The sequence below is a fragment of the Arvicola amphibius genome, chromosome 5 (genome assembly GCF_903992535.2).
Source record: "Arvicola amphibius chromosome 5, mArvAmp1.2, whole genome shotgun sequence".
In the NCBI taxonomy this organism is placed as follows: domain Eukaryota; kingdom Metazoa; phylum Chordata; class Mammalia; order Rodentia; family Cricetidae; genus Arvicola; species Arvicola amphibius.
The window spans coordinates 144,204,569-144,217,993 of NC_052051.1; the positions used below are offsets into that span (position 1 = coordinate 144,204,569).

General features: G+C 38.1%; 1 protein-coding gene across 1 annotated transcript; it reads right to left on the bottom strand.

The window, feature by feature from the left end:
• Positions 1 to 1,148: 1,148 nt before the first annotated feature.
• Positions 1,149 to 4,601, bottom strand: LOC119815381 (dynactin associated protein). The gene is made up of 3 exons (XM_038331493.1): positions 4,545 to 4,601; positions 2,188 to 2,268; positions 1,149 to 1,499 (listed from the first exon to the last, which is right to left on the bottom strand). The coding sequence occupies exons 1-3, from the start codon at positions 4,599 to 4,601 to the stop codon at positions 1,149 to 1,151; spliced, it is 489 nt and encodes a 162-aa protein (XP_038187421.1).
• Positions 4,602 to 13,425: the final 8,824 nt, after the last annotated feature.

A 13,425-nucleotide genomic window follows, 5' to 3' on the forward strand; every position in this document is an offset into this window, starting at 1 on the left:
TTGTGAACCTGTTGGCATTTGACAGTCTCTGGGAGATGGAGAGTCACCTTTCTGTAATGATGTAACCTGGGTAGACTGACCATATCCCAGGGAAAGCCCCACTGCCAAGACTAGCAGAGCCACACAAGCTAGGTTCAAGGATGAAAGAAGAAAATGAAAAAGAAATAACCTGACAGTTGGTTGTGAAGGGATGGGAGGATAGAAAAGTCATTCTGGGAGGAGTCAGGAGGAAGAATATGTTCAAAATATGTTTTATAAAATTCTCCCCCAAATTAATAAAAATAATGCCAAAAAGTTGATAATACAAAAGAGGTAATAAAACATTATTTGTATTAGCCTACACAAGTCACTCAGAGTCTGCAGAAATTTTGATTTTCCAATCTCTTACCATAGTCAGTGGACTAGGCTGCTAAGAAATCAGAGATAACACTCAGATTTGGCATGCACGACTTCAAGTTTATTGAAACTTTTAAATCAGGAAGGGAGGACAACAAAAAGTCAGGCAGAGGACAGCTCACCAAAACTCCTAAGACTCAATGCTCCAGGTTAGACAAACAGCAGCACCTCTGCCCTTCACAGTGCCCAACAATACATGTGCTCTACACGATGTTACCCTCCCTGGATAGCCAGGGCCACTAGATAGATCTAGAGCCCTGTTCCCTCCATGATATTCCTTTACCACCCCTAACTGTCCCAAGGAGAGAAGTCAGAAAGCTAGAATTCATAAGTGATAACATGATTACCTCAGCTGACTTTGTCCTTGCATGGCCAGCACGGCAAGGCTTGACAGAAATGCAGACATGTTCCCTTCTATAGAACAACAGTTTTATGTTCTGCAAGAAAGGAAGCTGGTGACCATCTAGCCAGATCCTACTCAAATTTCCTAGCCTTACTCCTTCTCCATTGTCCCCCACCACGGTAAAAAGTCTCAGAATGAGAGAACTTCTAGAAAGAAAATAGTGGGAACTGTTGAAACCCTATCTTTATCAGGTATTACATGATCAGCACAAGACTGTCAGCACCTGGAAAGCAGCGTAGATTAGAGGAGAACTGGGTCTATCTAAACCATGTGCTTTGAGATGTTATGTCAGCATCTTAAACATGTCCTGCTTCAGTGAGGATATTGATCTAGGTTGAGGACCAAGAGTTCAAACCAGCATAAGATAATCATATTCAATGTCAACTTCATGTTCTATGGTAGTATTAGCCATCTCTGCAGTAGGTGTGGGTGGGGAGGGAGTTGAGTCTGGGGTAGTTATAGTAGTCGAAGACGGAGTGGTCTCAGGTTCAGGAGGAGGTGATGAAGTCAGAGATGGCGTCGAAGCAGTGGTGCAGGAATCCTGACTGGACCCCCCATCCGTGCAAATGATGATGGTGGTATTGGTAGGGTTGCCAAAGCGGCCAAAATAAAAGGCCAGAGCTGTAATGGCTGTGGCAACTAGACAAGCCAACAGACACATTACAAATATTTTCCAGAGTGAACATGAGTTTTCTTTAACCTGAAAAGCATTACAAGAGTGATTATTTCTGCAATTATAAAGTAGTACCAGGTAACAGATTTCATCTAGCATAAGACCAATGTATTTCATTATTCTAAAGACTGTTATGAAACCACAAGTCCCCTGACACACACACACAGACACACATACACACACCATATGCAATCTTGTGAGGACAGCAAAATCCTTCAGTGATTTCTTTGTATTACATCAATAAGCTTTCATATTAAATAACTAACCTTAGAAATCATCATAATATTATCAGGTACAGACCTCTCAAAGTAGATAACATTTTCTAATTAGTAGTGACGTGACATATATACAAATAAAGACACTGAGATAATTGTCTTTGGAAGGTGGAAACTTGCTGAGACCTTGTTTATTTTTGCTCCTTGTTCATTGTTTTTAATCTTTCACATTAAGTATTAATATCTGTAATTAAAATTACTTATTTAATATATTTTACGTGTCAGGCATAAATACAAGGGATCTTACTGAAATATGCAAATGGGCAAAGTGAATGGTTTTGATCTATGGGATCTTAAAGACACACTCTAGTACTCTCACTGTGTAGGAGAGCTTATGTCCCCGGAACCTCATAAAAGTGCCAGAGAAGGACTTGATGGTCCTATTTCATGCTATTCAAAAAAACAATAGATGCATCTAACCACCTCCCCTCAGACCTTACCGAATGCAGTTCGCAAGTCACATGGTGCGATCTACAGCCGCATTGTGTTCCCTCGGTTGAACAGTATGGATTTCTTAAAAACTATACAGAAAGAGACAAGGTAAATAAATACTCAGGTAGATAGCAAGTCTTAAATTTTATGAATGAGGAAAGTTTTTGTAATCTATGTGCTATACATGGATTTATGTAAATATACATAAAACAAACACAAAATGAGTGTAGCATGGCACAAAGGAAGAAATGAGTAAATTCTATGGCTATCATAATGGTTTAGTGATATAACGCAGATATGCTTGCATTTCACACCAAATGACCAAAGAAGGAAAATACATTGAGCATATCAATAGATGCCTCAGCAGCACTGAACAGTGTAAGCATCCTGCCCTGGCAAAAGGAGGCAAGCAAAATGACTCTACATGGACTAAAATTGAAAAAAAATTATTTCTAAATGTGACAGGAAATGTTTACTTCAGCACAATGACCCATATATTTTAATAGTGAAATATGAGAGCCCTCTCATTACAGGAAGGAGAAGGGGATTATATTTTCCTGAAGGTTCTACTCAGTACATATGGATAAAGAAAAAGTAAAAACAAGGTTGCCAACATTTGAAGGATGGCCTGTTATCAGAATCTTGAGTAATCAACCATACAACCTATCCAAATAACAACTTAATAAGGTCATTGGTTGTAAATGTGTAAAGAAATATACATAAGAGTCCTTGCTTTTTTGTGGTGGGTGCAAGTATGTCACTATCCACAGTAGTAATCAAGCACATAAAATGTGCAAAACTTCATACAAACACATCATAAGTCCTTATTGAGGAACAAATGACAACTTCAGTAAGTGTCCTCTTACAAAAAGTTTCAGTAGTAATATAACCTATCAGTCCATGAATTATAATTAATATTATATTATTATATATAGTATATAAGTATAGTTAATTAATATATTTGATAAAATTATAATTTTTAAAGAAAATGATTTGGCTATTTGATAATAATTCCATGTAATAAACAAGCTAGAAGGATTAGATTAGGTGAAATTCAAGGAAAAAACACCAGTGATATAGGTAGACCTATGGGTTTTTTTAAATGATTTTTTTCAGCTTCCCAATACAAACATGCATAGTTGCTTTAAACAAGACTCCCTTGTCTCAAGTTTAAGCATCTCAAGAGTGGTCAGGTTAACTGTCAGTGCTAAAAATAGGATAAATTTTTATCCCTTCTTCTGTTCATTCTTCCTTTCTTCATATCTTCCCTCCTTCCTTCTTTCTTTCCTTTCACCCCTCCCTCCCTCCTTCCTTCTGTTCTTTCTCCCTCTCTTCCTTTCCTTTCTGTTTTTATCATCATGAAAGTTAATCTCATTGTTTTCCTGGCCTAACTAAATACTTTACACAATGCTCTAAATTGCATCAAAATTTCTGCCATAGTGAACAAACACTATAAATCATATTCAGCAGCATATGGGGGCACAACCAAACTCTCTACTATATGAGGCTAAGGCAGTGGTGTCATGCGCCATTCCTGGAATCTGGGAGAATATACACTAAGTTTATGATAGTCTAGTTTTGAAAACTAAATTGCTCTCCTGTGCAACTTCAATTTACAAAACAAGTTTCTAGAATATTCTAACTTTGTTGTTATTATGTCATTTTTTGTACCAGGGACAGATGTTGAACTTAAAAGTGAGTTTTTTTTTTCTATAAAGAAGCATATGTAAGAAACGGAATTCAGTTTCTCACTCTGAATAGCTAGCTACATGTGTTGACAAACACTTCAATTTCCTCATTTGTAAAATAAAGGCATTAGTTTGAGTATGGAATGGGACCATTTAGATTTGTTTTCATGGGTCTAGAAAAGGGGCTGATTTGCACATTAGTGAAGTAATATATTTTCAACAAAGTTCCCCCCTCCATGAGTCATTTCCTTTCATTGTTATTTTGATTACAATTAGACCTCATTTAGGGGGAAAGATCAAAAATAAATAATTTCAATGGACTAATCTGTGTAGAAATAAAAATAATGCTGCATTTTTCCTATAAAGATGACCCTTCAAATCATCTAACGAAGTTGGTTTTATTTTTGCTTTTTTTCTTCTTATTATTTTTTTTATTTTCCATCCTGGTACCTCATCATATGTTTTGATATAAATACTAAAATACAACCACCAAGCCTAATTTCCAGATTATCAGGAATATAAAAACACAATCTGGCATACTGAACAAATCTATGATAACTGAGACCAGATTCACTCTGCTATGGCAAACTTAGAGTTAAAAAGTCCCTGCAAGACTGAGTGTTGAAACCAAGAATCTTAAACAGGAGAGCAATTAAGAGTTTTTTTTCAGTACTCACCTGTTCCCCTGAATTTTGCTCAACGTTCAGGGTGTACTGCTGCTGCTTTCTACCCATTCTGGGGTGATGATCTCAGATGCAACTCCCACAAACTCTGTGGCTGCTGTGTGGATGAGAAGGCAGAAATGCTGAACCACTGCTAAATTAATAACTGTGACTTTAGCCAACGTGAAGTCTGTGAACCAATAGTTATCTTCCAGTACAAGGTGATAAAGGCTATCACACAATTAGATAAAGAAAAATAGAGCCACTGGTTGCTCTTTAAAGTACCGTGGAGGAAACGTTCTCTTCTATATGAATGACGTTAGACTGCTGGGAATATATAGGCTCTTGCCCCGTTGGTTTCATGAAATTTCTCACAGTTTAGGAATCCTGCGAGGCTTCTGAACAGGCCACAAAGCCACTCCCTGATTATTCATGTTGAGGAATCCTACACCTAAGCAAACATAAGGATTAGGGTGTTGACTAACTTCAAAGTCTCTAGTGATAAGACATGCTAAGATTTCAGGTTTAAAATAACCAAGTTTCACAGTAAATACAAATGTCTTTATTTTTAACAAAGGGACGATCTTACATTGGTAACGGGTTCATTCCTTCTCTTGAGACAGTTTGGTAACAGCAATCACACACTTGAAATAAGCAAAGCTTCCCTCTAGGCTTAAGATTGGACTCCACAAAATTAGATAGAATTAAATACTTTCAAAGTCTTGTAATAGGAAAAGAAAATGTAAATGAATTACCAGTGTTAAACCCAATTATAAAATTTGGAGCACATGTAACTGGGAAAACATTGCCAATGAGCAATAAAAATCATTATCTTCTATCCTTACAAAATGATAAATTTAAATGAATGCTGGAAAACATCTATTGTGTTATTAAAATCAGTGACTGTAGAGATGGATCCAGAAAATAGCATTGGCATGATTTTTAGCAAAGGTAAATATCAGAGATAACATATTCCAGGAGCTCTCAGTTCTGTAAATTAAAGACGACATGAGAAAGGACTCTTGATCTTCTGGAACAGAAAGGACTCAGAGAAAGAAATGTGTCTATGGTTAGTTTCCACACTTCACAGGGGAAAGTGAACACAATATGCAACGCTGAGGCGGTGTTTGATATCAACTTCAGAGTCGATGTTCTCTGTCCCAATGGCAGAATGAAACTGTAGTAGACAGCAAAGAAAACTGACTTTAAAGACCCTGTGAGCTTCAAGTTTCTAAGAGAGCCCTCACTTTTTAAATTTTATTTATTTATTTTTAAAAACAATCTCTTTTTTTTTTTTCATTTTATATACCAATCTCAGTTCCCACTTCCTCCCCTCCTCCTGCTCCCTCACCTTCTCCTTCCTGTTACCCCATTGGAAGTTAACAAAGTCTGGCACTTCCACTTTGAGGCAGGACCAAAGCCCTCTCCACTGTATCGAGGCTGAGCAAGGCATCCCTCCAAAGAGAATGGGTTCCAACAAGCCAGTTTAGGCAGCAGGGATAAATCCTGGTCCCACTGCCAGTGGCACCAAGACTGCCCCAGTCATACAACTGTCGCCTACCTTCAGAGGGCCTAGTTCGGTCCTATGCTGGTTTCCCCGCTCTCAGTCCAGAGTCAGTGAGCCCTCGCTTTTGCGCGAGTAAGTCGCATGCATTTCTAAAACATCAACCGATCTACACTCATGCTGTAATCCAAGAGCCATGAGGGAGTAGATAGAATACTATCCCAATAGTAATCTTGAGACGACAGATGAGATCTTCAACATACTTACTCAGTTCCTGTGGATATGATCCAGTAGTGAAATGTCTTGATTACACAAAATTTCTATTTTAGATTGTCAAGGATCCTCTACACTGTTTTCCGAAGTGACCCCACAATGCATGGTTTCCTTTTCTCTCTATTCCCACCAACTTTTGTTGCCTGTTCATTTACCTGCTAGCCGTTTGTGTTTGTGTCAGGAACTCCCTATCTAGGATCTCTACTCACTTTTAAGTGGTGATATTTGCTTTCTTCTTATGAATTACTGGGTTTTTGCCTACTTTGGATAAACAAAATGGGTATGCTACTAATACTCTTAGTGGATTGTCTGTCCGCTCTGTTGATGTTTTCTCTGCTGTGCAGGACAACACATCCATATTCATCTGTTTTTGTCTTGGGGTCAAATCCAAGAAATTCCACAAAACTAGCGCCGTGTAACTGTCCCATTTTCTTCTACAGTGTGTTTTCTTTCCCTATGTGTTTTCAGATATTGCATTTCTATGACTCCAGTCTGATTGTTAGTGCATCTGTTCACCAGGTGTGACAAGGGTAGTATCCCATGTATCTGCTTGTAGCATCAGTTTCTAGCACCATGAATTGAAAAGATGGTCCTTTCCCCCATGGTGTGTTATTGGCACATTGTCAATAATCAATTAACAATAAATGTGTCGATTTCACTATAACTTTCTGGATTTATTTTAGTATGTTCCATTTGTCTATAGTTTTTTAAGACTATTTTATTAACTGTGTGTGTGTGTGTGTGTGTGTGTGTGTGTATGCACATGCTTGTAGGCACCCACAGAGGCCAGAAGAGGGTGTTTTACCTCCCATAACTGGAGTTACAGACAGTGTGTGCTGGGAATCAAACCCAGGCAAGAGCAGTAAGTTGTCCCAACTACTGAGACATCTCCCCAGCTCCTATCAGTGTATTTTTTAAATTCCTTGTAGTTATATTACAATAGCTTTGTAATAGATTTTGAAGTAAACACAATATGGCACCTGACTTTATTGTGTTTGTTTGGAATTATTTTGACTTTTTTATTTCTTATTTTTAAGATTATTTTTGGTTTCATAAAATTGTAAGATAATTCATTTTTCTTTCTCTGAAAAATATGTTTTTTTCCTTTTTCTTTGAGTATTCAATGAGGATCTCTCATTGAACTTATCATTTTAGCTGGCCACCAAGCCTCTAGGATCTGCTTGTCTTTGCCTATCTCTGTGCTGGAGTTACAGATTCTCTCCACTATGCCAATATTTTCACATAAATGTTGAGGATCCAACTTGGGACCTCATGTTTGTATAGCAGACACATTGCCCACCAAGCCATCTCTCTAGTCCATGGTATTTAAAGTTTTATATGGGAGTCATTGAATCCACAGATCAAACTCTGTAACATAAGTTTATAGTACTAAGTTTTCTACCCATGAACATAAGATATCTTTCCACTTCTTTGTGTTTGTGCATCTATTATCTATAATTCGACTTTGATATTAAACTTCCATTTTTAAGAACTGATGAGGATAGGAAGAGATAAAATATGAAGCAAACTGCTTCATATACTTACTGTTTAGCAAAATCATAGTATTCTTAAAGTTAGCATTGGTATTTACTTTGTGACAGTTCCCTTTCTATATTATAGCTTCATTGGCTTCTAATCCCAGAGTCTTAGCGCCCCCCCCCCCCATTTCACCAAAGATGCTGAGGATATTGAAACTTGGTACCTCCTGATAGGAAACAGAGTCAGCATTTCGGTACCAGTCACACATAAGTCATTGTGCACCTTGACTTTATGTGAAACATTTTCTTAGTTTTCTGATTCATCAGCGATACCAATTCTTGTCAATCCTTTAATCTAAACTTGAATCTCAGTCCTAAGCTCTCATGCCTTAAGTCGTCTTGTTTGGTTTTTCAGGCCTGTTCTTCACCTTGTCATCAGAGACTGGAGAAGAGAGCAGAGAGTAGACACCTGTCTTTCCTAAGTTTTTAAATTTTTGACAGTTTTTTTGTTGGGACCATATGAAGTCCTGGCCTCCAGCTGCTCTTCCCTCCTGGTGACCTTTGCTTGGCCTTCTGATTTGAACTACTGAAAGCTGTGTCAAAGCTGTTTATCAGCTGTGCTTGCCTTGCCTTAAGGATCAGGGGATAAGGTTTTCACCTGCTGGCCCACCTGACTGTGTTGGGTCTATAAGCCTACATGGTGCTATTGAATAAAGGGCTTCTTACCAGTGACTAGAGGTCCCTTTGTGTGTGTCTTTCTGTGTTTCAATCTCCAGCCCCTTGCCCGAAGTTACATGTGTATGTGTGTACATTTGCATGTGTGAGTGTGTGTGCATGTATATTTAGGCTCTAAGGCAATTACAGACATCACTTTATTTTTCTTTTGACAAAGGGTCTCTCACAGACCTGAAGCTCCCAAAGTAAGCTCGGTTGCCTTGCCAACAAGCCTCAAGGAGTCTCCTGTTCCTGCCTCCCTAGCATTGAGATTACAAGCATGCCAAGTACTTTACAAAATGAGCCATCTCTCCATCCCCTAAAAATGCAGTCTTAAAAATATCTTTAACTTGTGTTCATGGTTATATCATCCATTGTATTTTGCAAAGTATCCCTGTGTTGATCAGCGGTTCTCTATGAGAACACCAATATGCTAAGCTCATAAAAACAAACACTTAGTTGGGAATCGTGGCGAGAACACAAGCTAAGTAAGTGAATGTGCACACACACACACACACACACACACACACACACGTAAAGAGAGACAGGCAAACTGACACTGGTTTATAAAGATAAAAAGACTAAATCTCAGGAAATTAAGAAACTTTCAGGATACAAAACTAATAGTTAATACAGAGTCTACTCTAAATCAGTCCCTACTCTAGAACAAACACCCATGTAAAGACAGGAAATCAAGCCATTTCATATGAGTATCAGCAAATAAATCACAGAGGGGCAGATTTTCCCACTTAAATAAGTTATCTAGTAATATAGCGCAAATTTTTAATTGTTTTATATTTCATCTTTAAAACAATGCTTACAGGTACTGTATACAAATTCAAAGAAGCCATGCATGCATGCATGGGATCAGATTAACTGACTCACTACCTTGTTGCATTTGTGACGATGTATTGCGTTGAGAAAAAAAAATCCAACCGCATGTATCCCTCTACAATTAGGATGGCAATGTAGCAGATGTTATAGGAATTTGGGGAAATTAAACTTCTCCACAGCTGGAATTGTATGGACTCTTTCCAGACTTTTCTCAGCACATATGGAAGGGCTTTTGACCTTGTGCCTGACTGTATAAAATCCCCATCATTTATTTAATCATGCTTTCATATGTAAGTACATAAATGATCTAACACAGAATTAATTAGATTAAAAGCTACTGATGAATATGGCCACATGAATGGCAGAATGACCGGTGATGCTGTCATTCACTCTCTAGCAATGCTATTCTAGATGCTGTCCTTTGTGTTCTTGTCACCTTTACACTCGGTCAGACTATGATTACTCAATCAGATCACGCAAAAATCAATGTTTGTCTGACTGTCACTCTACGTGCATGTGTGTGTTTGTGTTTGTGGTGTGTGCGTGTGTGTGCGCGCGCACACACACTTACATGCATGTAAAGAATTTCCCTTGATTTTTTTCACTCTAAAAACAAATGCAATTAGGATAAAATTAGCCATTAATCATAATGTAGTCATATGTGCTTATCAAAATCATTTTATTAATTTTGTTCAAATATATATTGTATGGTAGTGTAGCTCTTGTGGTTTGTCTTTTTAATGAGCACGTTATTAAGGTGTATTAAGAAACCAATGAGCCGGGCAGTGGGGGCGTACACCTTTAATCCAAGAATTTGGGAAGCAGAAGCAGGTGGATCTCTGTGAGTTCGAGGCCATCCTTGTCTACAGAGCCAGTTTCCTGGACAGGTTCCTAAGCTACAGAGAAACCTTGTTTTGAAAAACCAAAAGAAAAGAAAAAAAATGACCTGTATCTAGAAATTTTTCTGTATTTTTCATTATTGTTCCTTCTCCAAATAATTTTGGACTTATAAAAGTTGTAAAGAGTTAACAGGTTAGACTAGTTTTATCAGATACTAATTTTCTTTTTTCTTTTTTTGGTTTTCGAGACAGGGTTTCTCTGTAGCTTTTTTAGAGCCTGTCCTGGAACTAGCTCTTGTAGACCAGGCTCAGATACTAATTTTCATCAGTTAATTCACCGACACATTTCAAACAAAATTCTGCTCATTCTTCAGTGTTCCTCAGAACTTTTATTGCATACTTTCATGCCTGCCAATTCATAATCATTTTTCATTGTACATTGTTTTGTTTGGTTTTTTAGTAGTAATTTACGCTAATTATAAACCTATTTATTTATTCTGAATGTAAGAACTATTAGCAGTTGGATTTCAAACCCTGTTTACCACATGTAGGCCATGAAAATGCCAACTCTTACACTTTGAGTTTTAGGAAATACTGGAACTTACACATTTATTAAGTGGTTATAGAGTTGATTGACATGTGCATTAGCCCTGCTATTTATCCTTCATAGCAATGGCCCATGTCTGTGTCAAATGTAGGGGCACTTGGCTTTTGACAGATGTGCTGTCCTTCAACATTGTCTTTTCTGCAACACTTTTACACCCTGATTATCATCTGTATTTCTGCATTTTTATCCTTTGACTCTCAGTTTTCTCTCTACGGATGCTCTATTACTAGGTTACGCATGCTATAGGACTGCCATATGCAACTATAATTTAGAGCATTAGTTCTTCAAGGGTGTGGACTTGATTTATTACATAAAACGAATTTCCTGAGTGGTTCATATCCAACCTTCATTATAACCTGATTAATATGGAATTACTAACTGATAAATTACTGCTTTGGGCTTAAAGAGTTCCACTCATGATAATTAGAAAGCATCTTCCATTTGTTTGAGACTTTGTAACAGCTAGTAGAATCGGCGGAGATGAGGAAATTACTGAACATAAATGCTGGGTGTGAGTTTTCTATCTGAGAATCCTACCCATCCTACAAAAGGCTTCCTTAACAGTGGAAGACTAAAATCTCTCATTTCTGCTATCTTGATAGTTTTTAGTTCTCAGTCTGTTATGTGGCTATCACTGCTATAGAGCAGTTAGCAGCAAACAGAGACTAAAGCCCCCTAGGCTTCTATAGCCGTTGCTTAGATGGTGCATAACTGAACTCTAAAACACTTTATTCAGAGTGACACAAACAGCCAGCCTTTACCCAGGAATATGAGTTAAGGAAGGAATGGGGATAATTTCGTTATTAGGATATATTCTAGCAATTCACAAAAATTATCAACAAAAATTAAAAGAGTGAAAAAGTTTTGTGTCTAATGCCTATTATAACAGATAGAAACACTAATATTAAAATCCAATCTACACATACCAGGCAATGCCTTCTGTTTACCCAAGATTCCAAATCCTTCTTCTAACATTCCTGCAGTTATTCTCGTAGATTCCATATTTCTGTAGCTTTGAAAAATAATAAAAGTATCAAAAGTATGCTTATTGACTTGCTTTTACTTTGTCATTGTTAGAGTTATGATGGCAATTTTAAAATAAATGATGCAGACCCATACAGACCCCGTGCTTGCCATTTCAGTCACCATGAACCCATGTGAGCCCTTGATTAGTTGATTTGGTGGGCCATGTTCTCCTGGTGTCCTCCATCCCTGCCGACGTCTACGGTCTTTCTTCCTCTTCTTCCATGGGGCTCCCTGAGTTCCCAGGCAAGGGGCCGCTGTACTAGGTACTCTGAGTATACATTATGGCTGTTAGCTTGGTGCTTTGTGAGAACCCTAACAGTGGGAGCAGGTGTATCTCTGATTCTTTGGCCTGCTCTCAATTTGAGGGTTTTCACCTTGTCTTATTGTAGTCTTGTTTTGTGCTGCTTAGCTGTTGTCTCTTGGAGGCCTGCTCTTCTCTGAAGACAAAAGAGAGAGAGTGGATCTGGGAGGGAGGGAATTGGGGGTGGGAGCTAGGGGGAATGGAGGGAGGCAGAGCTGTGATAGTGATGTATTGTATGAAAAAAGAATATATTCTCAATGAAAATAAAATAAATAATACATTTATGAACAGCTGGTACACATTTCCTGCTGCTTTCCACTGTCATATTCCATGGGATCTAATTTCAGTTTTACAAGATATATGCATTGCAAACCTGCTGTAAAATTGCAAATAGTTTCCTATTTGCACATTCTTCGTGACTAAGAACACCCACCACTATAGCTCACTACCCATATTTCATAGTTTCAGAGCTAAAAATATTTCCCAATCTAGAGAGTATAAAATATTTCAATGCTGTGAGAAATTTCTATTTCCCTCATAATAAAAAAAGCTACATGTGTTTGGAAGAGATGTTCTTAGGCTATCTACGTTTTCACAAGACATGAGACAGAAGTTCTCAACAACCGAGAATCTCAGGAAAAGCCCTGACGAAAATAGCACTAATTCTGAGAAATGAAGCTGTTAACACCGTTCAGGGAATTATCACGTTCTGGAAAATCTAGGGATTTGATTGTTTGTAGTTACTTTCCAACTCCAGCAAAATTTTCTCGGCTTGAGAGTTCTTTCTTAGTTGGATGCTTTCTGTGCCAGAAACAGGCAAGTCGCGGAGTGATAAAAACTAAATAGAAGCTAAAAACAACAGAGTGCAGGCTTGGCGAAGTGGTCGTGAAGAAAGGTCATGGGAAGAGATAGGAGTGAAAAAATGTTATGTGATGGAAACCACAACCACGAGAGAGAGAGAGAGAGAGAGAGAGAGAGAGAGAGACAGAGACAGAGACAGAGGGAGACAGAGAGAGAGAGACAGAGAGAGAGAGAGAGACAGAGAGAATCATCTAAACAGAAGCAAAAATTCCATGCCAATGGTATAAAGATGAAAACTTGTGGCATTTAGAAATGTGGTAAAGATAAGGTCACTGGTGAAAGTCGTGGCGTAGGGTCCTCGTTAGCCCAGCAGGTGGCAAGCCAGTCATAACGGTCATGGATTACGGAAGTGGAATGAGTTTAATGGCTTCCAAACATCCCGAGACTGATTACTGTACTCTCTGTACTCGTTCTACAGCTATGAACTTCCGTGTCCATCGCTAATACCCTCAATACAGT

Bases quoted from the DNA above. Each gene is read 5' to 3' on its own strand.
- LOC119815381 (XM_038331493.1), bottom strand. From the start codon at position 4,601: ATGGGTAGAAAGCAGCAGCAGTACACCCTGAACGTTGAGCAAAATTCA. The intron at 2,269-4,544 runs GTGAGTACTGAA...CTTTCTGTATAG, and splicing joins AGCAAAATTCAGGGGAACAG to TTTTTAAGAAATCCATACTG. The intron at 1,500-2,187 runs GTAAGGTCTGAG...AATGCTTTTCAG, and splicing joins TGACTTGCGAACTGCATTCG to GTTAAAGAAAACTCATGTTC.